At 42.4% G+C, this 21,700-nt stretch overlaps 1 protein-coding gene across 2 annotated transcripts; it reads left to right on the forward strand.

Annotated features, from left to right (window-relative positions):
- The first annotated feature begins 41 nt into the window (after positions 1-41).
- On the forward strand, positions 42-21,327 carry VLDLR (very low density lipoprotein receptor). Of its 2 annotated transcripts, XM_030258684.4 has the most exons (19): positions 42-279; positions 4,251-4,370; positions 5,349-5,471; positions 6,314-6,436; positions 7,797-8,168; positions 8,274-8,396; positions 8,482-8,604; positions 9,072-9,191; positions 9,269-9,394; positions 9,725-9,896; positions 10,220-10,444; positions 10,599-10,717; positions 11,090-11,229; positions 11,332-11,473; positions 11,785-11,931; positions 12,856-12,945; positions 13,339-13,416; positions 13,526-13,695; positions 14,016-21,327. In XM_030258684.4, exons 1-19 carry the CDS (start codon positions 66-68, stop codon positions 14,049-14,051), a joined length of 2,763 nt encoding a protein of 920 aa, XP_030114544.1. In that variant the 5' UTR covers positions 42-65; the 3' UTR covers positions 14,052-21,327. The 2 variants fall into 2 exon arrangements, with proteins under 2 accessions (XP_030114544.1, XP_030114545.1); XM_030258685.4 differs by lacking the exon at positions 12,856-12,945.
- Positions 21,328-21,700: the final 373 nt, after the last annotated feature.

The following is a 21,700-nucleotide window of genomic DNA, read 5'->3' on the forward strand; positions in this document are numbered from 1 at the left end:
AGCGGGCGCGCAGGGCGGCCGGGCGGCTGCTATAAGAGCGCCGCGGGGACGGCCTCCCCCCGTGTATGTCTCCGGCTGCCGCCTCTGCTCCTCGGCTCTCCGCCCGCAGCGCCTGCCTGCCCGCGCACCCTGTCCCCGGCGCGGCGATGCGGCTGGACCGGGAGCCCGGAGACCCGAGCGCCTCGGCCGCCAGGCGCGGCGCGGAGCGGCGGGGGGCTCCGCGCTGCTGGGCGCTGCTGCTGCTGCTCGCCCTTGGCTGCCTGCGCGCCGCCGCCGACGGTGAGTGCGGGGCCGGGGGAGCGGGCTGGGGCCCGCAACGCCGGGGCGGCTCCCGCCGCTGCCCCCCGCGGCGATTCATCTCCCACCGCCCTTTACTTTTGCCTGGCTCTTTCGGCCTGCCTGCCCGCTGCCCCGGGGGGACCGGGTGAATAGGGGCGGGCCCCGGTGAACAGGGGGGCGCTGCCGCCGCGCCGGCCCCGCCGCCCCCCGTGCTGGGCGAAGCGCCGCCTTCTCCCCGGGGCCCCGGGAGCGGTGAGGGGGGACCGAGCCCTGAGAGCCACCCGCCTGCTGCGGGAGGGGCCCGGCTTCCTGTTCGGTACTAAGAAGGAGGGTCTGAAGGGCTGGAGCTAACGCGAGAGCGTCGAGGAGGATTGGGGCTCTATTGTGGAGGGGAAAGAGGAGCGCTTGGGAAGCTCGCCGCGTTAAAGGTGCTGTCAAACTGCGGTGCAACTTAGGCTTTGTGTTATCCAGCGTTGTTGGCATGGCTCTTGTTCGGGGTCCGGGGTAACCACCGTGAGGGATCTCCACCTGGTGGCGAGGCTGGGTCCCTGCTCCCGGGGCTGGGCGCTCGCCAGAAGCGCTGCTCGTGGCCAGCTCCCGGGCTGCCTCCCGCCGTAGACTGTTGCCCCTATTGACAGGGGTCCTTCACACTGAGCCAGTTGGATGGTTATTTAAAAATATTTTACTCTTAAGTGGAGGTAGTAATCATTTGGCTGACTCCTTTCTTCCCTGAGGACCTGAGCTTCAGCCTGCTCTCCTAGGTAGGAGGTGGGCAGTTGAGGTCTTCATTGTTGTATGGCTCTTAAATCTCCTGACTGTTGTCCTAAAGTAGGCCTAAGTGTCTGATCCTGGCGGTGTTTTCTGTAACAATGTGCAGTAGTTCAGACTCCAGGTATGTTGGGAAGAGCCCCACCAGCACGTTGTTGTATCCAGTCCTCATACAAAGAGAGAGGACAAATATCCGCTTGGTCACTCTCGTCTCCCATGCCTGCTCTGCAACAGGCATGGTTAACAGTTGTCGAATGAAGGACCAAGCTGGCTGGCACTTAAACTGCTGCTTCACTGTGCTCAGAAGTAATCACAAGAGATATGCAGTGGAGGGTAATTAGTAGGCCAGTTAACCAAGTTACTCTGATTGTTCTTTTGCTTTGCGTTAGTGGTCTCATCAGCTCTCTTCTATTAGTAGTTGCAATTGCCAGGGTCTGGGAAAAGTCTAAGCTAGCTCCTATATGAGGTGTCGCAATGTTTCCCAATCACGGTTGGAAGCTTTTCTGGGACTTGGTGTCAGATGACAGTACACAAGTGTCACATGTTTGAAGCTGACCAGAAAAGTAACCTGCCGACTTGCTTAAGGGGCTGAAACTAACAGTGGTAGCAGAGATATGGAGAAAGGTAATTTAACTTGAGTAGTCAGTGTAACTGTGTGCCTTCACCCTACACCCTACTGCTGCTTATGAGCCAACTTCTAGTAAGTAGTTACCTGGGGAACAGTAAAATAATATGTGTTAGCAATCACAGGCTCTGATGTTACTGGTTCTTGACATTTTTTAGCCTAAGCTGTATTACAAGGAAGAGAAAACATGTGAAGGTGCTTCTACTGTAAGAAGATCACATAAAGAGAAGCTTTGAATTAGTGGCTAATTGATGCTGATCCAAAAATCATTAGGTGTCAAGTAACTGAAGCTGCTGCTGAGGTATGACTCCATTGCTTTAAATAGCAGTGGATTAGACTGGTAGTATCTAACTAAATAGGTTACCTGGCATTGTAGACTGGTGCTTGGTGTAGGACAGGGGATCAGAGTTACTGACTGTAACTAACCATCTTAACTGGAGCTCATTTCAAGTCTGTTGGAGTCTGACAGACATCTTCAGGAGCAGTAGCAGATGCTGACCTCTACCTTTGTGCACCTGTGTAGGTGTTAGGTCTTGTCGATTTTTTTACTTGTTTGTGGGCTAAAAGTAGTGCCCTGACATATCACTTGGTATCAGCTGCAGAAGCAATGATATATTCTTAGAATGGCTTGTTGTTAGGATTGTAATTGTAAAGTTGCAGCTGTTACTCCAAGCTCAGCTATGGTTTCTGTTAGCCTTGTGTGTAGGTTCCCTGTAGCATTTGATCAAAATGGTGTTACATTTGTAAGACACAATGTTCTAGGCAGCCTTAGCAAGCCTTTTCTGGTTATTCTAGCTTGAAACAGAGTAACTAAGGGCCATGGAATTATTTTGGGATCTCCTTAGTGGCAGGCTTAGTCTAATATCTCTGTATGCTATTTTGGGAAAGGTTGACTGTTCTCACTCTGAACGCTTGGATGAGGAAGTCCTGAAACTAGCAAGAGTCAATTGTTGCATATTTTATGTAGTAGTGAAATATGTGACCAAGACTCACAACTCTAACCTTCTTTTAGAGGTTGCTGGACAACAAGGTATCAGGCTTAGAACAAGCTTCTAATTGTTGCATCTACTCGCACTCTGTGGTGGCTGGGGTGTGCTGTCTAGCTCAAGGCAAGCGAATTGATTGACAACTCATGACCAAGTAGCAGCAGTAGCTTTACAAAACCCATGCTATTAGGAAGCATATGCTGGTGTAATTCCCAACCAGAGAAGGAAATAGGAATAGAAACAGTATACACAAAAGCTGCTGATGTTCTGATTTTTGGTACTTTTTGAACACAGTTCCCATGAAAAAGTTAACTTTGTTCTAACAACTGCGTTACTGCTTTACTGCTTCAGTAAGGCTACTAAAACATTAGCAGAACTCTGTAAGGTGCTTTTTCACATTTTTTGATCATGGATTTACATGAGACATTCAGCAGACAAAATTACTCATATTGTTCTTGCTTCTACTGTCCAGCATCTGTTAGTACCTCATGTGTGATGGCTAGCCAGTATAATGTAAAATGTCCGAGTACCTTCCTTCTGCTTGGAAACTGTCTTGCATTTTGCATGTCATACAGAGAGGATATAAAAATAGCAAATAATACTCTACTACAATTTTATGTCCTCTGAGCTCTGGAATGCCAGGACAAAGCACTCTCACTAAATGATGCAATAAACCAAGAAGGATCAGGAGTCTTGCATCATGCTGTAGGCATGTGCAGCCAATACTGATGCACAATCTTACACACTTGTCTGTGTGCATTAAGTGGAACAGCTCTGGCTTAGCTGCTGAAGATGCAGGCTGCTGCTTTCAGTGACAGTTATAACAGGGCTTCCAAGACAAAGCATGTTCCTGTGAGGGATGGGGTCATACAGTTTAGAGCTGAAGATACACTGGAAAATGCACTCTAAGGATCTTACAGAAAGCAGTATCTTACTCAAATATACTAGCAAATCAAGACTTACCAGTTGTGAAACAATGGACTTCATTCCAGAATTAAGTGATTAATTACTCAGCTCTTTTAGCATCACATTTCTTTTGATCTATACCAAGGAATGTCTCTGGATGCCACTGTTGGAGGAGTAACATAGAGCATGAAAACTTGCTCAGCTACAAAGCAGTTATCTAAGCTACCTTTACAGATGTCTTGGGGATTCTGCTGTAATGTGTTAGCAGCAAAGCATTGACATGCTAATCCAACTTGACATTAATAAAATTTAAACCAAATTTGTTTAAAGTTGGAAGAGTTTTGAGACTGTGATGCTAGGTGTGAGACAGCAAAGGTAATTGTGGGCACACATTTTTGCAGGCTTGACCTTGTCTTGAAGTGGAAAACTGAGTAAGAATAACACTGAGACTGCTGTTGTTTGGCAGGTGGATGGTTATGGTGCTTGAACTCTGCTCTTGTACTGTGAAGTAAAGCTTTTAGTTCTACTTCCATGATTGAATAAGGTGATTGCAAAAATTTGGAGCTCAGATCTTGTTTCATGTTGATGTTATGCTCTTGATTAGGCTGGGTAACTTCTCGATCAGTGAGTAAAGTGGGAAGGTATTGCTTAACAGTATTGAGCTTAGGTTCCTTTTTTCATTGAAGGTGCGAGAGCAAAATGTGAAGAATCCCAGTTTGCATGTGGTAATGGACGCTGTATTCCTCAAATCTGGAAATGTGATGGTGATGAAGACTGTTTAGATGGCAGTGATGAGAGTGCTTGTGGTAAGTAATCAAAATAACACCTCTATAGTAGTACTTGCTAGTTGGAAGTGAGGACTTAACTGTAGATAGCTGGGGAGATACTTGTCCTGCCCAGCATTTCTGGCAGTTGGAATACAAAGACAAATTTCTTAGAATAACCACTATTGATTCCTTGTACCCATCTGACGCAATTGAATTTTCCTGTGTTATCTAACTCTCCTGAAATTGGCAAGTGAGACAAAGCTTGTGACCAAAATTCTTCACTTTTGAGAGTGATGACTGACAGAACAGAATATAAGAAACAGAAGTTGTTTCTTGAATACATAATAGAACATGTTTGCTATTAGCACTCTGCTGTTGGCTATTCCATGGCTAAAAGCCCTGTTTTATGTGTGAAAGTGATTCTGCTGTGTCTCCTGTATACATTAAGCCTAGCTTTGGCTGCCAACCCTTGCTTTAAGCAGACATAGAAGCTAAGATAGATGACTAGATTTACTTGGAGACCAGGCAAATCATACTCTATATCCATCACTGGTGCAGTTGAACTGCCAGTTCCTCAGGCAGACCTAAACTATTACCCTAGAGTTACACAGTACCATGCTTCTGTAATGACAAATCAAATGCCTAGACTGTAAACTCAGAGTTCAAAACCTAAATGTTAATATCAACAGACCTTATTTTAACTCAGGTCTGTTCAAAGCAGCAGCTAATATAAACTAACCTGCATAGTAGTCCTTCAGCACCTGATTAGATTAATATAAATATTTCACTATACACAGAATAACTCTGTAGGAAGTATTATAATACATAATAACTCTGTAGGAAGAATACTCTGTAGGAAGTATACAACAGTGCTGTTACTAGGTTGGTGGGGGATGACACCATGCATCCACAAACCAAGGATGTTGAATAACTTTCTGGGGCAACAAAGCTGATCCCTGTTAGCAATAAATAAGCTAAGTTCTGGTCCCTAAACAAGCATCTTTTTCTCCCTTTCAGTGAAGAAAACATGTGCTGAATCTGACTTTGTGTGCCTCAGTGGTCAATGTGTGCCTAACAGATGGCAGTGTGATGGGGATCCGGACTGTGAGGATGGGTCTGATGAGAGTTCCGAACTGTGCCGTAAGTGAACCTGGCATTGTGCTGTAGCCAAGTCTGTGGGGAGGAGAATTTTGACTTCCTGCCTGCTTGCAGTCTGGTTCTCCTCCTGAAGCAGGGATGCACCTGTCTTGAGGAGCACCTTCCTAAGTGCTTGGCCTTGTCAGGGTCTTGAGGAGAGTTTTTACTGCTTAGAAAGATCCAGAACTGAGTGGGCACTCTTGCACTGGTAAGAGATCGCAAATACCAGGTTTTCCTCACAGTCAGAAGCAGCAAGTAGAACATGGCAGGCCTGACCATCACTGTGGCTTGTCCACCAAGTGATTGCTGTTCTCCAAGGCAGCTGCTTTGCAAGTGCAGCCCCAATACTACAGAGCTAATGTAGGGACTGAGTATCTGACTACATGTTGGGTGTGGGAAGCAGTAGTGCACAGGCTTGACTGTGAAGTTGCAGGATTAGCAGCTCTAGTCTGAAGTATCATAACTCATCAAACAATATAGATCCAGGAAATGTCATTTTCCTGTATCAATAGGATCCACATTGGGGAATATTTCAGCCCAAGTCCTAGTGCACTTTGGCATTACTCCTCCCTACTACTATTTGTTGTAGCTCAATTGGCATGCAAACACAAAGCTACCACTACCAAAGGTACCCTTAAAAGATTGATCTCTTAGGAATTGGAAACATCTTTTTTAACTGAAGACTACAGAACAGTATAGCCTTTTCCATCAATTTATAGAGATGTTGGCATCTAAATAACTGCAATTTTGTCCAGACCTGAAGGCTTTAAGTCTCAATTTTCAGCACAAATGCTGGTGCCCAAGATCAGTGGCTCCTAGATTGAGCTTGAACTTTTTTTCAATAGACACGAGAACATGCCGGGTAAATGAAATCAGCTGCGGTCCTCAGTCAACTCAGTGTATCCCAGTGTCCTGGAAATGTGATGGTGAAAAAGACTGTGACAGTGAAGAAGATGAACAGAACTGTGGTAAGGAGAGAAATGGTGGTTGCATAACTCTGTTTGAAATTGACTTGTCTGGAAAGGAGCTAGCTGGGCAGTACATCTGGGAAGATAAATTTTTGATAGTATCAATATCTCTCCTGCATTAGTCTTGTTTTGTGGCTACTTAAAGCAAACCTTTTCTAACAGTCCTCTGTCCTGCTAAATTAATAGCTACAATAATGTAATCTTTTTAATGTGTGTCTTTTTTGTCTGCTAATTTTGGTAGTAGCCATAGGCAGGCTTAGTCACCTGGCAAGCCAACTGTCAGAACTTGTTTTCTGGAGAGTTTCTGAAATTGCTGCTTACATTATCAAATTATCTCCTGAAAGTGTAGTAGCAAGTTTTAGCTAAGGGCATAGCTAATCTACTTTATAGTCCTATCCTGAAATATCTGTGAAACTGGATTTCTGATGTATGGGTGGCTGGAGACGGGGAAGCTTCAGGATGGTACACAAGTAAAGCTACCACTGCAGCATTAGAGTGCAGTATTCCTGCCTTATTCGAAAGAATTTGCATCTGTATGAGTTTTCTGAGGTGTCCTGAGATATACTTGCTGTAACCAAAGCCACAGTGCTGGTACTTCCATCGGAACAACCTTACCTGGATGGCCTAATGAGACACAGATCTCCAGAATTTTGCTATGTGTCTGTGGAGTTCCCATCTTATTCAGCAAACTAATGCCTTAATCTACAAGTAAATCTACAGACAGTGTTTCTAATGAAGCTGATAAAACTATTAGCCTAGACAATACATATGCTTGTGTATTGTAGGCATAATACATACAATGTAGCTATTAGCTACATTGCTATTAAACCAGCATAATTTGTACTGATGTAAATTGCATGGGTGTGCTTAACCACGGGATCAACGCTGGCAAGATCTTGGTCTGTTGTCGCTTCTGGTCCAGGCAAATGGGCCACTGCTGTCCTGGGGACCAGCACAAAACACTTCAATTTCAAACTACAGTACTTGATGACCATAAGACTACCTTAATCTTAGTCTGTACTCTTGAGTTAGCATTTCTTTTACCTTCTGTCTTTGGTTCACAGGATTAGACCCCGTTTTCTGAAAGACTTGAAATCTGAAGTGCAGGACAGCCTAGCTACTTCAGAAGGCTATTTTCACCCAGTAGTTCAAATCTGATGCCTATCACTTAAAATGTCCAAAGGCAATGAGAATGGTCTGTGAAACCCAAGTGTCCTGTAGGTGGTCATTTATGCTTCCCTATTGCCTTATACAGCATGCTGTATACATCTTGTGTCAGCTAGCAACTGCAAAACAAAATACCTTCACACAAAGGTGTGAAGTGACAAGGTACTAATCACTCTTACTCCCATTATTCCAGGCAATGTGACTTGTAGTCCAGCAGATTTCACATGCAGCAGTGGGCAATGTATTTCCAAGAGCTTTGTCTGCAATGGTCAAGATGACTGCAGCGATGGTAGCGATGAGCTGGAGTGTGCACCTCCTACCTGTGGCGTTCATGAGTTCCAGTGCAAGACCTCGACTTGCATTCCCCTCAGCTGGGTGTGTGATGATGATGCCGACTGCTCTGACCACTCAGATGAGTCTCTAGAGCAATGTGGCCGTCAGCCTGCACCTTCTGTGAAGTGCTCTGCCAGTGAGGTGCAGTGTGGCTCAGGTGAATGTATCCATAAAAAGTGGCGCTGTGATGGAGATCCTGACTGCAAGGATGGAAGTGATGAAATCAACTGCCGTAAGTTCACTTGGTCCTTCTCTAGGAGGTACTGCTTGACTCCTCTTTATTTCCTTTGCTTCAGTAAACCTCAGGAGTAAAAGTCTGTAATGGCTGTGTCCTCAGCTTCTCGGACCTGCAGACCAGACCAGTTCAGATGTGAAGATGGGAACTGCATCCATGGGAGTAGGCAGTGCAATGGTGTGAGAGATTGTCTGGATGGCACAGATGAAGCAAATTGTAACAATGGTGAGTGTGGAACTGATCAAGAATGAAGTCGTTGCAGATTATCTGTTGAAGCTGGTAGTCACCTTCACAATCTTCATTATGTCAGTTATTCAGTGCTCTGGACCCGGCAAGTTCAAGTGCAGAAGCGGAGAATGCATAGATATCAATAAAGTGTGTAACCAGCAGAGAGACTGCAAGGACTGGAGTGATGAGCCCCTCAAGGAGTGTAGTAAGTGAATAAACTCTTTGCACAATGCTGACTACTAGATATACTTGGATATAGCCTCTGAGAGTTGTCAGATGTCAGCTGGAATGACTTGTCACTTCTTGGTGGCAAACTTACAACTGAGACCAACCTAGTTAATAGGCTAGTTTTATCCTAGCCAAATTAGCTGATAGGATGGTTTCTCTGTAGTCAGGAAAGCACTGGAATGTATTAAAAACACTGAAACTTCAGGAAACTCAGTCTTTATTGCTGCCTGTTTGTAACACAGAGAAGGTCCTGGTAGCTGAGTGAATGTGTATTTGAGGGGGTTCTCTTGCATATGACTTGGAGTGCCAGAACAGTGGCAGATCATTTATCAGATGTGGCAGGCATTGTTAGAAAGTGGATGCGTACCTGGAAAAGTGCTCCATGGCTAAGACTATAAAGCTAAACATGCATGCCTTCTCAGAAGTGGCCAATCTCTCTTCTAGACATCAATGAATGTCTGCTGAACAATGGTGGATGCTCTCATATCTGCAGAGATCTTGTTATTGGCTATGAATGTGACTGTCCAGCTGGGTTTGAGCTTCTGGACAGGAGAACCTGTGGTGGTAAGTACCTAGTAGCTTAACATGGACTCTACTGTGATATTGGAGGTGAGCATAAATTAAATTTTTTGTTTTCGCAGATATTGATGAATGTCAGAACCCTGGTATATGTAGTCAGATCTGTATCAACCTGAAAGGCGGCTACAAATGTGAATGTAGCCGTGGCTATCAGATGGATCTTGCTACTGGGGTGTGCAAGGCAGTTGGTGAGTGTTGACGTGACTTTTATACCCCCGCTTTAAAATGAGTCAGCAGATGATGCACTGTTTATACTACTGTGGTTTCTACAGTAGCTATTATGGTGCTATTAGCTGCCTGACGTAAACTGCTTGTGTCTGCTCCCTGGGCAGAAGGATCCTCCCCATCAAGTTGTAGAGGGAGAAAAAGATGAGGTATGGTACAGCCAAGACCTCTGTCAGCATCTGCTACCAAGGGTGGAGTGGCAAATACTAAATATGATGACTCTTTAAACTTTTTATAAAAGAAAAGTATGTGGCTGAACATCTAGAGGTACAGATAACAAACTCTTTTCACAGGGAAAGAACCAAGTCTAATTTTCACCAACCGCCGGGACATAAGGAAGATTGGCCTTGAGAGAAAAGAATACATACAGCTTGTAGAGCAGCTAAGAAACTCTATAGCTCTAGATGCTGATATTGCTGAGCAAAAGCTTTACTGGGCAGACTTCAGCCAAAAAGCAATCTTCAGGTAAATGGGCTTAGCTTCTCAACCTATTGTACTTCCCTAAACCATCCCATGGTTTTACCCAAGCTATTTCTCTACTCTCTGGTAATGAAAACTAGATTCCTGGTGTCCTAAAGGCAAAGTACAGTTGATACAAGCTCCCACAGCTACCAATGTGTATGCCTGTTGCACTTCCTAGTAACTGCTGCTACATTTGTACAAAAGGCACTCTGTTGAAGTCCCACATGCATCTTCTGCCTGAAATCTTGTGCAGTATTTGCTGAGGTGTGCCAAGGGATAGTATCTGCAGTGGAAGTGGTTGAAAGCAAGTAATTCTTGTCTTCCAGTGCCTCTATTGATACCCGTGATAAAGTTGGAACGCACATCAGAATCCTGGACAACATACACAGCCCTGCAGGAATTGCTGTTGACTGGGTTTATAAGAACATCTACTGGTCGGACTCAACTGCAAAGACCATTTCAGTGGCTAGCCTAGATGGCACAAAAAGAAAGGTTTTGTTTCTCTCTGAGCTGAGAGAGCCAGCTTCTATTGCTGTAGATCCTCTCTCTGGGTGAGTATTTGTCCAGGTTCTTTTCGAAGAGTGGACCTACCAACTACATGTTCTGATAACTGATTTAGGTAGCCTTTGTTAGTTATTGGTCATAATAAAGAGTGATACTACACAGTACTATAGTGCATCATACAACATAAATTCTGCTTCACAGCTTTATGTACTGGTCAGACTGGGGTGAGCCAGCAAAAATTGAAAAAGCAGGAATGAATGGATTTGACAGACAACAGCTTGTGACAACAGAAATCCAGTGGCCTAATGGAATTGCTCTAGGTATGTTGAACTTGTCTCTGCCAGAGGTATTCTGGAGCTTTAGCAATTTTTTTGCTGCAAAAGCCAAGGTCTTTCTTCAGAGAATTATTCTCAGCTTCTGATAAAGGGAAGCTTCTGTATGCCTGAAGACAGGCATCAGCACTTCTCAGATAATGAAATAGTAACTTTTCCTGAACTGCTTGCTCTATGTTATAGTTGAGACATAGGCCACATAGGCATCACTGCAGCAGCCCTCTGTATCTTGGAATGGTGAGAAACTAGGGGCAACACTACCACCATTCTCAAACCTGTGTGTGTTTTAATTCTTGCAGCAAGCTTTGGAGGTTTCCTCCATGTGGACACTAAATGTATTTGAACTTTTCTCCCTCCTAGATCTTGTAAAAAGCCGCCTGTACTGGCTTGATTCTAAACTACACATGCTGTCAAGTGTGGACTTGAATGGCCAGGATCGTAGAATTGTGCTGAAGTCACATATGTTCCTTCCTCATCCTCTTGCTCTAACCATTTTTGAAGTAAGAATGACTTCCTATAGTCATTGTCAAAGATCCTCTTCTTGCTGGTATGAGGCTGATGGCATCATGGAGGTAATGGGATGCAATGACGCTGTCTTCTAGGACCGTGTGTACTGGATTGATGGAGAGAATGAGGCAGTCTATGGGGCCAACAAATTTACTGGAAACGATTTGGTTACCCTAGTGAACAACCTCAATGATGCACAGGACATCATTGTGTATCATGAACTTGTTCAGCCTTCAGGTAATTCCAATGCAGTTTATAGTTAAGTCAGTGCTTACTTGCAAGAAGCCTGCCCTGCCTGGATGGTGGGAAATGGGATCCCTTCACTGTAAAGCTTTCTATTCCTACTCCTGTGTGAGGCTTCTAACATAGGCAGCCCCATGAGGCTGAGAGGTCTAGTTGCAATTGCTCTTTCTTGGGCAGTGCAGATATGAATCTATAATCACCTGAGACAAGTAATTCTACTAAAACAATTACTGAGCAAATACTCCTGCTGCACACCTGGAGTATGAAGGCTCACTTTGTTCACTCCTTAATTGTTGTACCAACAGGTAGGAACTGGTGTGAAGAGCACATGGCAAATGGAGGCTGTAGCTACCTGTGCCTGCCTGCTCCTCAGATAAATGAACATTCTCCAAAGTACACCTGTGCATGTCCTGCTGGGTACTTCTTGCAGGAGGATGGTCTGAGATGTACAGGTACTGTAACACAACTGCAATCATTCCCAGGATGAATGGGGGAGGAGTAGGAGAGTATTGAACCTGTTAGGGGGAAGGAAATACTGTGCTATAGGCTAACAGCTTTTCTAAAATTAATGTAATTAATCCTGGAGGGGAGGGTCTTATGCATTAATATGGCCTTTAGAGTCTGCAGGTGCCATTCAAAGTCCATTCTTTGCTTCTGCGTGATCATCATCATTTGCAACAAGATCTTGTTACCTCCATGGCTTTCTGCAGACAACAAGCACAGGACAAAACATACTCAGCCTCTTATAAAACAGGGATATAAACTAAGATGGCTGTACATACAAATACACAGGTCAAAAGGTGATTGGCTAATGTTGCTGTCCAAGGAAGTTTGTACCTCCCTTTCAGTCCAGATGAGCATGCTGCTGTACTACTCTTATCAGCACTGACTATGCAGCAGGCTTGCTTTGTCCTGTGGAGTGGAGCTAGAAACTCCAAGGTGCCACTGGCTATATTGTACATTGATGCTGACTGCCACAGAGTGCCAAATGCAAGGATGCTGGCTTCCCTTGGCTGCTCTAAAAGGTTGCTATGCGTATCAAAGGCTGTACCTAACCAGTAAACTTGTAAAACTAAAATCTTATTCAGAAAACCTTATGTGAGGCATGGGATGGCTCATGACAGTTGTGACTTTAAAAGCTTGTAATTCATTCCTGATTTACTGTCTGGCCTTGTTCTTGGAACTACTTTTCATTAAGAATTTTTTGCTGAGGCTGTGCTAGTGAAATAGTTAATGTCAGTGTTCCTGGTGGAGCTAAAAACCTGCATGATCATTTTTGCCATCTGCTGAACCTTCACTACCATGGCTCTCATAGCAAAGCCATTGCAGAATTTCAGGATTAACTGATCTATAATTAGTTCTTGATCTATAATTAGTTTCAGGTACTGGAACAACTGTGGCTTACACTGAGGCTAAAGATACCAGCACAACAGAAAAATCTCCAACTGTTGGACCAGTTCCTGGAGGTACTGGTCCCAATAACTCACACTGCTAAACATTAGAGAAATTAAATGCAAACTGACCAACTAGCCTACTTGGAAGTTTTTTCCTTTGCATGCAAGTAGAGAACACAGGCCAGATCACTTGTGTAGTGTAGCAGCTGGAGCATGTGTTAAACAGATTTAGTCCACATAGGACAGTGTAGAATCTGTAGGTTCCATGAAATCCCAGAAGTGCTCAGAGAAGGCAAGCAATAAAGAAGGCTTCTAACTAATACAGGGTGAAGCATGTTAGGCTGATCTAGCAGTGTCCTTATGAGAAGCTAAGCAAATAGGAGCTTCTGGGTTTGGGAAATGCTTGCATATGACAGTCTGCCAACTTGTCAGTACACAAGCTCACTGCATCAAATTCTCATGCAGGATTCAACACTAGTGGTACAACCTCTGAAGTAACTGCAGCTGGAAGAACATCAGCAGCTTGGATCATTCTTCCTGCTGGTGAGTAGAACATTTACTAGCCTTTTGGACCCAATGTAGTAGGACAAGCCACTCTTAGGAGCTTGGCTTTGCTCTACTCCATGTTTGCAATCTCTTTATCTCCTTGCAGTATTGTTGATGATGGCTGCAGCAGCTGGCTACTTCATGTGGCGTAACTGGCAGCACAAGAACATGAAAAGCATGAATTTTGATAATCCAGTTTACCTAAAAACCACAGAAGAGGACCTCACAATTGATATTGGAAGACACAGTGGTTCAGTAGGACACACCTACCCTGCAGTAAGTAAACCTATTAACCTATTATGTCTGAGACACCAGGTTAATAATTGGAGTAGAAGGGCTGCCAGATGATACCTGAATTGAATTTAGGAGAGGTCTCTGCTTTTGAAAGCTGCTGGCTGCAGGCACTACTGGGCTGAATCATCTGACAACTTTACCCTATAATTAAGGTTAAAGCTGTGGTAGGTAACTAGTGTCTGTACCTGTGATGGAGTAATCTGTGCTGAATGTGGTCACTAGTCTGCAGAATTAGCAATGATGTGTGCTGCTTTGTCTTTTATTAGTGCAACTGTAGCTAACTTGTACTTACTTTTTTACAGATATCTGTTGTCAGCACAGATGATGATATGGCATGAGCACTGGATTAGCAATTACTTTCGGTTTACTTGTGTCTTACACTCCTTGGGGATAGTAACCAGGTTTGTGGCTGAAGGACTTCCTCCATTCTTGGAAGAAAGAAGATACTTTCTGTATTTATGGAACACTTGTGTAAATAGTTATTTTCTACAGCTTAACAACTCTGTAAATACCTGTCCACAACAATTCAGCTTTTAGTGGTTACAGTTTTATCAGTAACCCTTGGGTTGGTTAGTCAGTAACATCACTGACTAAATATAAAGCACTTTCCATAGAAAGCCATATTCCAGCCACAACTTGTAACACCTGTACATATGTCTATAGGCCACTTGTAAATAATTATTGGAAAATCACTATCAAGCACTTTGAAATACTTCGGATGTAAATTATTGTACACTCTCTTTTTCAATGACTGGGGCAATGGCAATAGGAAAAAACGGGTTATTACGATTGCCAAAAATTTGTAAACATAAGTAATTTTGTATGTATGATTGCTTCAGTCTTGTCTGTTACCTCTTAGAGGTCTACAAGAATGAATGATCTTTAAGAAACCACTGTAAAACTCAAATGCAGCCAAGGGGATAAAAATAAAATGAGTCAAGCAGTTTAAAGTATTGTTCTTGATTATTATGTTAGCACTGAAGTAAAATGATGCATCTCCTAAGTTAAAAGCTTTAGTAGGCTGCACTACCACTGCCAGACAGATCATGAAGTATTTCTTCAATTATTTCAGCAGTATTCTAGGCAGCTAAGACACTTGCCACTTGTTTGTTCTTGATTCTAATAGTCTGCACGGAGTAATGGACAGAGTGGTTCTCCCATCAGAGAAACCCAGCTGATCTCCTAAGTTAGGACTGACACAGGCTAAGATGACACAACTACAGCTGCTGTATTTTGGGAGGCAGCACTGGCAGACATGCAAGATGGAGACAGGTCAGAGCGTGGTCTGCCAGGTGAGTGTGAGGTCCTTGCTGTGTCAGGCTGTTGGCAGGTACTCCCATAACTTTTGCAGTTTGAGGTGCTACTTGACTCTTGCTAATCCTTCCCCCTTCAAGATAAGAAAAAAAATGCTCATTGCTTAGCCTTGAAAAAAATTTCAAGGCTAAGACATCATTTGGAAGAAGCAATAATCTCTTGTTTATGCTTTAGTGATGACATGTTAAATCAGTCTCAATCAATCCTGTCTCTAAAATAGTAACAATGACAATCATCAAGTCAGAATTTGGATCAGTTCCTAGGCTTGCTTCTAATGCCTGTTCTCATTGCAGCTACAGCTGGAGTCTGTTCTCTTAATGGTCTTCTTGTGTTGTGGACTCCTTTATTAACAGATGAGGACAGCTGCCAACTTGTACAGATTTAAAATAAGTTGTTTCTTGCAAGTTCACAACTCTTTGGGGAGTTGAGGCTTCTAACCAGCTATCTCTGCCAACTCTTGACTGCATGCATTTAATATATCTGGAACTCATGTGGACTAAATTGTCTTGCAAAGATTAGGATGTAAGGGTGCCTCTAAAGTTTTTGGCTAGCAATAATGCGCCTATTTTACCAAGTACCTTTTGGGATAAAGTGCCTTTCATAGCTTTGTAATATGTGAAGCTTGTTAGTTATGGGGTAGAATTCAACTTTTTTGTTTAAATTCCTAACTCTGGATACTCTGAAGTATTTGTGTCAAATGTAACAAAACGTAATTCTCAGTCAGACAATTAGTTATAAATTCACATGGCAGCTAATTACATGCAAAATGCTCTGCCTTCACAGTCTTTGTACAGAACACCTCTATTTTTTGATGACCTTCATTGTTTTTACCAGTATCATACCAAATGGTATAAGGAGAGACCAGTAAGACCAATAAAGACATTTCTTCCTGAGGTTAATATTTATTTGAAGTAGCAACTTAAGCCTGTTTTGGGAACCTAAGGTAATTTCTACAGACACTGAGGACTTTAGGAATTTTTTTTGTGACTTTACTCCAATGTGCTGAACAAAGAATAGTTTGTTTATTAAAATCTATTCCTATAGTCTAGAGGGGACTTAACACTTTACCAGGCTTTGTATAGCAGGAGGGGGAGGAGTGGGGAATATTAGGCAGTAGCAGGAGATGATACAAGATGGCCTGTACTTATTTGCAAATGTTGCTTAGTTTTTAGTCTCACTAAGTTTATTCTTTCCTGCCCCTCTTCATTTTTGTGTTATAAAATCATTGTTTACTTCCACAGCAGTCTTGGAGAGTGGTCAGAGATTCCTTCTGTAAAAACAGAAGATCCAACTTGCATTGACAAATACCTTCCTCTCTTTTAACAGTTTTTTCCCCTGCCATCTGCAAGTGTTTGACTCTCTTTTACTCCTCCTCATGTGACTCCTCTGGCATCTAGTGAAGGTGGTATAGCCATACTGAGCACTCCTACAGCAGCACCCTGTGGCTGTGCTGTTATCTGCTGTAGCAATTCTCAGTCATCATCCCAGTTTCAGCTCCTCTACTGTAGTCTTGTGGTATCCCAGAGCAAAGGGACATTAATAACCTCTTCGGTCAGATTTCATATATGTTTACTTTATAGTCTTCCTGAAGAATTTTCTGCTTATAGATACAAAAATATGACTGTAGTTGGTTATAGTATCAAGGTAATGGTATGGTTTTACCTTCCTAGAAAAATAAGCCCTCTGGTTCCAAATGCTGCTTATTATTGTTCAGTGTCTGCTGGGCAATGTGAGAGCAAAGCTAAATTCGAATCTGGCTTTTTCTTTCCCTTGTAAATATGCACATTTCTCTTAATACGCCCCCTCTGCTCCTGCATTATTTTCTGCCTCCTATTTGTTCTGCCTTTGTTTTTATAGCACTGTAAATATTTTACATTATTGTTCAAAGGGAAATTAACATAAAGGGAATTGATGCTGCACATGTGATTTTCTTCCCCTTCTGCACCTTGTTCCTCTACAGCTAGCTACAATTTGCATTTTCAAACCCAACTTGTATTTGCCTACATTTTTAATGGACAGTCCTTGTTTTCCAATCAGATTTTTCTTGAAACAGCAAAGATGCATTTATCTATTTTTATGTAAGTGCTGAATCTTGCTAGATAAGAGAAGTACAGAAGCTAAGACTTAGGCTGGAAGAAGTAGTGTGAGAGTCCTCAGACAAAGGAAAAAAGCATACAGCTGCAGAAGCTCTCTTCACTCCACAACCTGGATATAAGTGGAGGTCTGCCAGTACTTTCTGTCGTTATGGCACAGCATGTCTGTGAAGAAATGTGCTCATGTTCCTTCTTTGAGCTGCCTCACAACAGTGGTTGGTATTGTCACTTACTGGAAGAAGGGTCTGTCTGCTCTGTTGAAGCCAACCTAATACATTCCTTGCTAACTGGTTTTATCTTTTCCTCCCCTGAAAGAGCTTTGAAATTTGCCCATATCAATGAAAAAATTTGTCAGAGCAGGGGAGGGACAGACAGGCTGTGCAATCAGGCTGCTGAATATTCAGGCTGTTAAACACCTAAAATAAAGACTGCCTATGGAAAAGAGTGATTGTCTTAATTCTCCTTGCACAAACCTGGTTGGGACACTTCCACACTGCTGTCAAGCAGTGGAAAATGCTTTATATCATACATGAAACTTCCCCTCCCACACCAAGCACCTAAACAGGTAACTGAAGGCTAACTTTACTAGCATACTCTTTGCTATGTAATAAATTGCTTGAAGATAGGAAACATGAAGCATTAAACCAAAACAAATTATTAGGAAAAAAACATTTCATAGAAATGGGTTTTTGCTGTGATGATGTCCTCTGTAGAAAAACTAGACAGTTTTAAGGTAATTTTTCCCTCCTTCCTAGAGACCCTTTCCTAGAGTTAAACTTCAAAATACATGGAAATGTTTTATCATACTGTCAGCACATAGACTTGAAGCTGATAGTTGTATAGCAATATAAAAAGATTAACTTTACCTTCAGAACACTTGTTTCTTTCCAGTGAAAGTATTTAAAGTATTTTTGAAAGGCTGATCATTGAATACAATCAACGCCACAACCATCTAGAAACAGTGCTGCATGTTCTGATGTCCCCTTTGTGGATGTGTGCAACTGAGAGGTGTGGTTTAGTTTAGACAGCTTATTCCTTTTTGGGTCCTTAAATATGTGAGAGCTCATGTGTGCATTTAAATGAAGACTTTCTTGAAAGTTAGATTATAATTCCATAGTGTGTTGTGGCTGCTATTGTCTAATTAACAACTGCTGTGAGTTTCTAACTTTTTGGCTGATGCCTCTAGTGGTAAAAAAAAATCATGCCATTAAGTTTCTATAAATAATGATGCCTCAGTATGAAATTCAAGTTACATGTGCTATATTCATACAGGAGCTAAACTTGGTCATTCTGGTTTAACTAAAAGAAACTGATTATTCTTTAATTAGACAGCATTCAACCCACTAACCCTCTTCCCCCCCAACTTTTTTTTTTTGGTGGAGGAATAAGTGAAAGTCATTTAGGGGCAGAGGATGGATGGTGTCTGTAGAATTTATGTATAAATTGTTGGTTGTGATCCACACACATTATCAAATTCCTGGTGCCAGGTAAAACTGGTAATTTTTTAATTGTAGTATACCTATATCGTCTCAGAAACAGAGTTTGAAGAATTGCTTGGATGAAAGTGGGTAGCTGGCATGATTGTAGCATATAAAGAGCTATTTCTTCATAGACCTTTGTCTTTCTGGCAGCCTCCACTGCTAGTTTAATTTATGTAAGTGAATGCAGAGAAAGAAAAGTTGTAAAACTGCTTGCTTACAGAGAGCATAATTCAAATGGTGTAATGAGAACTGCATTTCAGTATTTGATATAGTGCATCCATCTGAGAGAAGAACCACTCAAAAAAGCCATTTTTCACCATCTTAGGTTTCAGATGCAAATACGCTGACTGCTGAGGACTAATGTTTTGTTAGTTGTCTTTGTAATTTGAATCTCACAGGCAAGCAGCGGATGGTCCCAATTATATGATGTTGTGTAAGGGTCCCTTGTTGACCATCAAGAATCTCTATCAGAAGGCTGTTTAGTGCTCCCTGTATAAGCATGACAGACATGACTTTAACTAGAAACTACCCCAAAACTTTCTTTTAGTGTTCAGCAGTTAAAAGGATCCATTCCAGAGTAGGTCTCTGCAAGTGGCTATGACATATAGCTTTAATAATTAGACCTGGCATTCATTTTGTTCTTCTCATCTGACACTTCAGTAGTAGTTAGTTAATATAACACTAAGTGGCAGGTTTTTTACATGCTACTGTAGGGGCAACTGAGAAAATGAAGTTGCCTTTAAATTACCTCAGAATAGAATGAAGAAGGAAGTCAAGCAGCCAGCCTGGTCATTAGGATCCTAACAATCACATTAATGTATCAGTGAAGAATCGAAATAATCACAACTTGTGTAATAATCACAACTACAAGCCTGTTGCCCTGTAGGGAAGAAGTGAATCTTAACACTCTGCCTCAAGAGACAGGTCTGAGCCAGGGGTCTGCTGTGAGGAGCTCAATCCTCATCAGAGAATATTTCACTACTTCTGGTGTGCTTAGATATGTGGCAACTTCCCCTTTGCCTGCACTTCCTCTTTTAGTTGTTTTTTAGAAGACTCTTGAGGCGGTAAAATAAGATCTTTAGTGTTAGTCGTAGTTCACAGGAGGAATCTGGCCTAAATTCATAGCAATCTGAAGCAATTGCGTGGGTAAATCGAAGAACAAAAGCAAGATATGCAGAGCCCCCACTGCTCACATTGTAAAGGGCAGGGCAACCAAAATAGCAGACAAAGTCGGGGAGGCCTCCATTAGGCCTTCAGCAACATCCCTAGGTGCTCCTTGAAGGAGGAGTCCCTGTCAGCAATCTGGGTTTTATGGAAAGGCTCCAGCCCTTTTCTGAGAGCAGCGTGCAATGCCTGATCCATCTGTCGAAACAAAGGATCAAGGACTGATAATCAGGCAGAAGGACATCCTGTGTTATTTAAGATTTTCAGAAATTAGTATTAAAAGTGGAGCAATACACTGAAGACAAGAGCATAAAATCAGTTTAAGTCAAAGGTGAAGCTGCCATATTAATTCTTCTTGCAGGGAATTGTTCTCAGTACAAGCTGTTAATTTATGAGCTGCATTAAATACCATTCTCAAGTTTGACCATAATGAAAGTCCTGAAGACTAGCTAGGTTCAGATGAGGATTAAAAGGGCCATTACTGGGCAGTAGCAGAGTATATACATTACCAATGATTTAATTTTGTTTCTTCGTATTTGTTACAAATAAGAAGGAAATCAAATTAATGTCTTTTCATCTTGGCAAATTTGTAGCTTGGTTTGCTAGGAGCTTACTGTTTCCTTTTAGAAGCAGTACACAGAGAAGTGTACTGACAAAGAGCCCAGTTCACTGGAGATAGGAAACAAAACTCAGAGTAATCCTCAGCCTGTCACAGAAGATAATGCCTTGCTCAGCAATTTATCTTAAGCACACAAGCTGATACAGCTATGAAGAGGAATTCCTTCGCACTTCAGAGTTTCTGTGTGCCAGTCCATCATGTTTGATTGTTTAAGCTTCATGGACCTTAGATGTATGACTAGACAATATAGTCCTGTGCTTTGTAAGGAGTCACAACTGCCTTCAGATTAGGTATGTATGAAAGGCTATTAAATAGCTCATGTGCTAAGTGGAAAGTGTGTTGCACTCATTCTGCTATTTCCTTCCTGTTTCATCTAATGCAAATCTCTTCTATGCCTCAGCTTTCCCACTTGCGCCAAGTCATGGAGCTATTGCAAACATAAACCAGAGCATGTAAAGCTCTAGTGAAATGATGGGTACATGTGCATAGCAGTACTCATATGCAGAAGCACACTTGTATATGCAGATTTCACTTAATGATAGCCAATGCCATGATTTAACCAAATATTAGCAAAGAACTGAGGTGAGTTGTTCTGGTGTTCTGCCTCTGTATTTTTCTGAAATGCAGTGTAGATGATTGTCCTGGTTTTGGCCAAGGACAGGGTTAATTTTTGGCAACATTGGTTGGGGAGTGGCCAGACCCTAATATTATACCATATCACCTCAGACCACTGCCAGGGACAGGCTAAGCGACTCTTTCTTCCAAGAAGAGTGAGATTTCTGGATGGGAGAAAGCATGGTGGGGAAGAGTTGGTTGGGATTCCTTGTGGGCTTTCCATGTAAATTATTTCTATGTCTTAAACATTTTGGTTTTAATATTGCTGTTACTGTTAATTTTCTTATTGCACTGCTGTTTCCAGTAAATTTTTCTTACCTCAACCTGATTTTAACCTTTCGTGCCTCTGATTCTCCTCTCCATGCTGCTGGAGTGGGAAGTACGAGGGGAAGGTGTGGTGCTTGCCAGAGAAAGGGGGGGAGTGAATGGCAATTCAGTTTGGGAGAGACTTGTTGGGAGCATTGAACTGGGGACTACCATTCCCAAACCACAGATATGTACCATAAGGATGTTTACTTCTCTGTTAGTTGTAAGATTCTGCATTAAACATGCTAGTCTAAAGAAGATAAAACAGAAATTACATATGTATGAAGTTTAATCCAACCACATAAATTGTGTATCTGTTCATTCTACTAGACTTACTGCATTAGTAAGATGCATGTTTAAAAGAAATGGAAGGGGTAAGCACAGAATATTATGTC

The sequence above is a fragment of the Taeniopygia guttata genome, chromosome Z, assembly GCF_048771995.1.
Source record: "Taeniopygia guttata chromosome Z, bTaeGut7.mat, whole genome shotgun sequence".
NCBI classification, from domain to species: Eukaryota; Metazoa; Chordata; class Aves; order Passeriformes; family Estrildidae; genus Taeniopygia; species Taeniopygia guttata.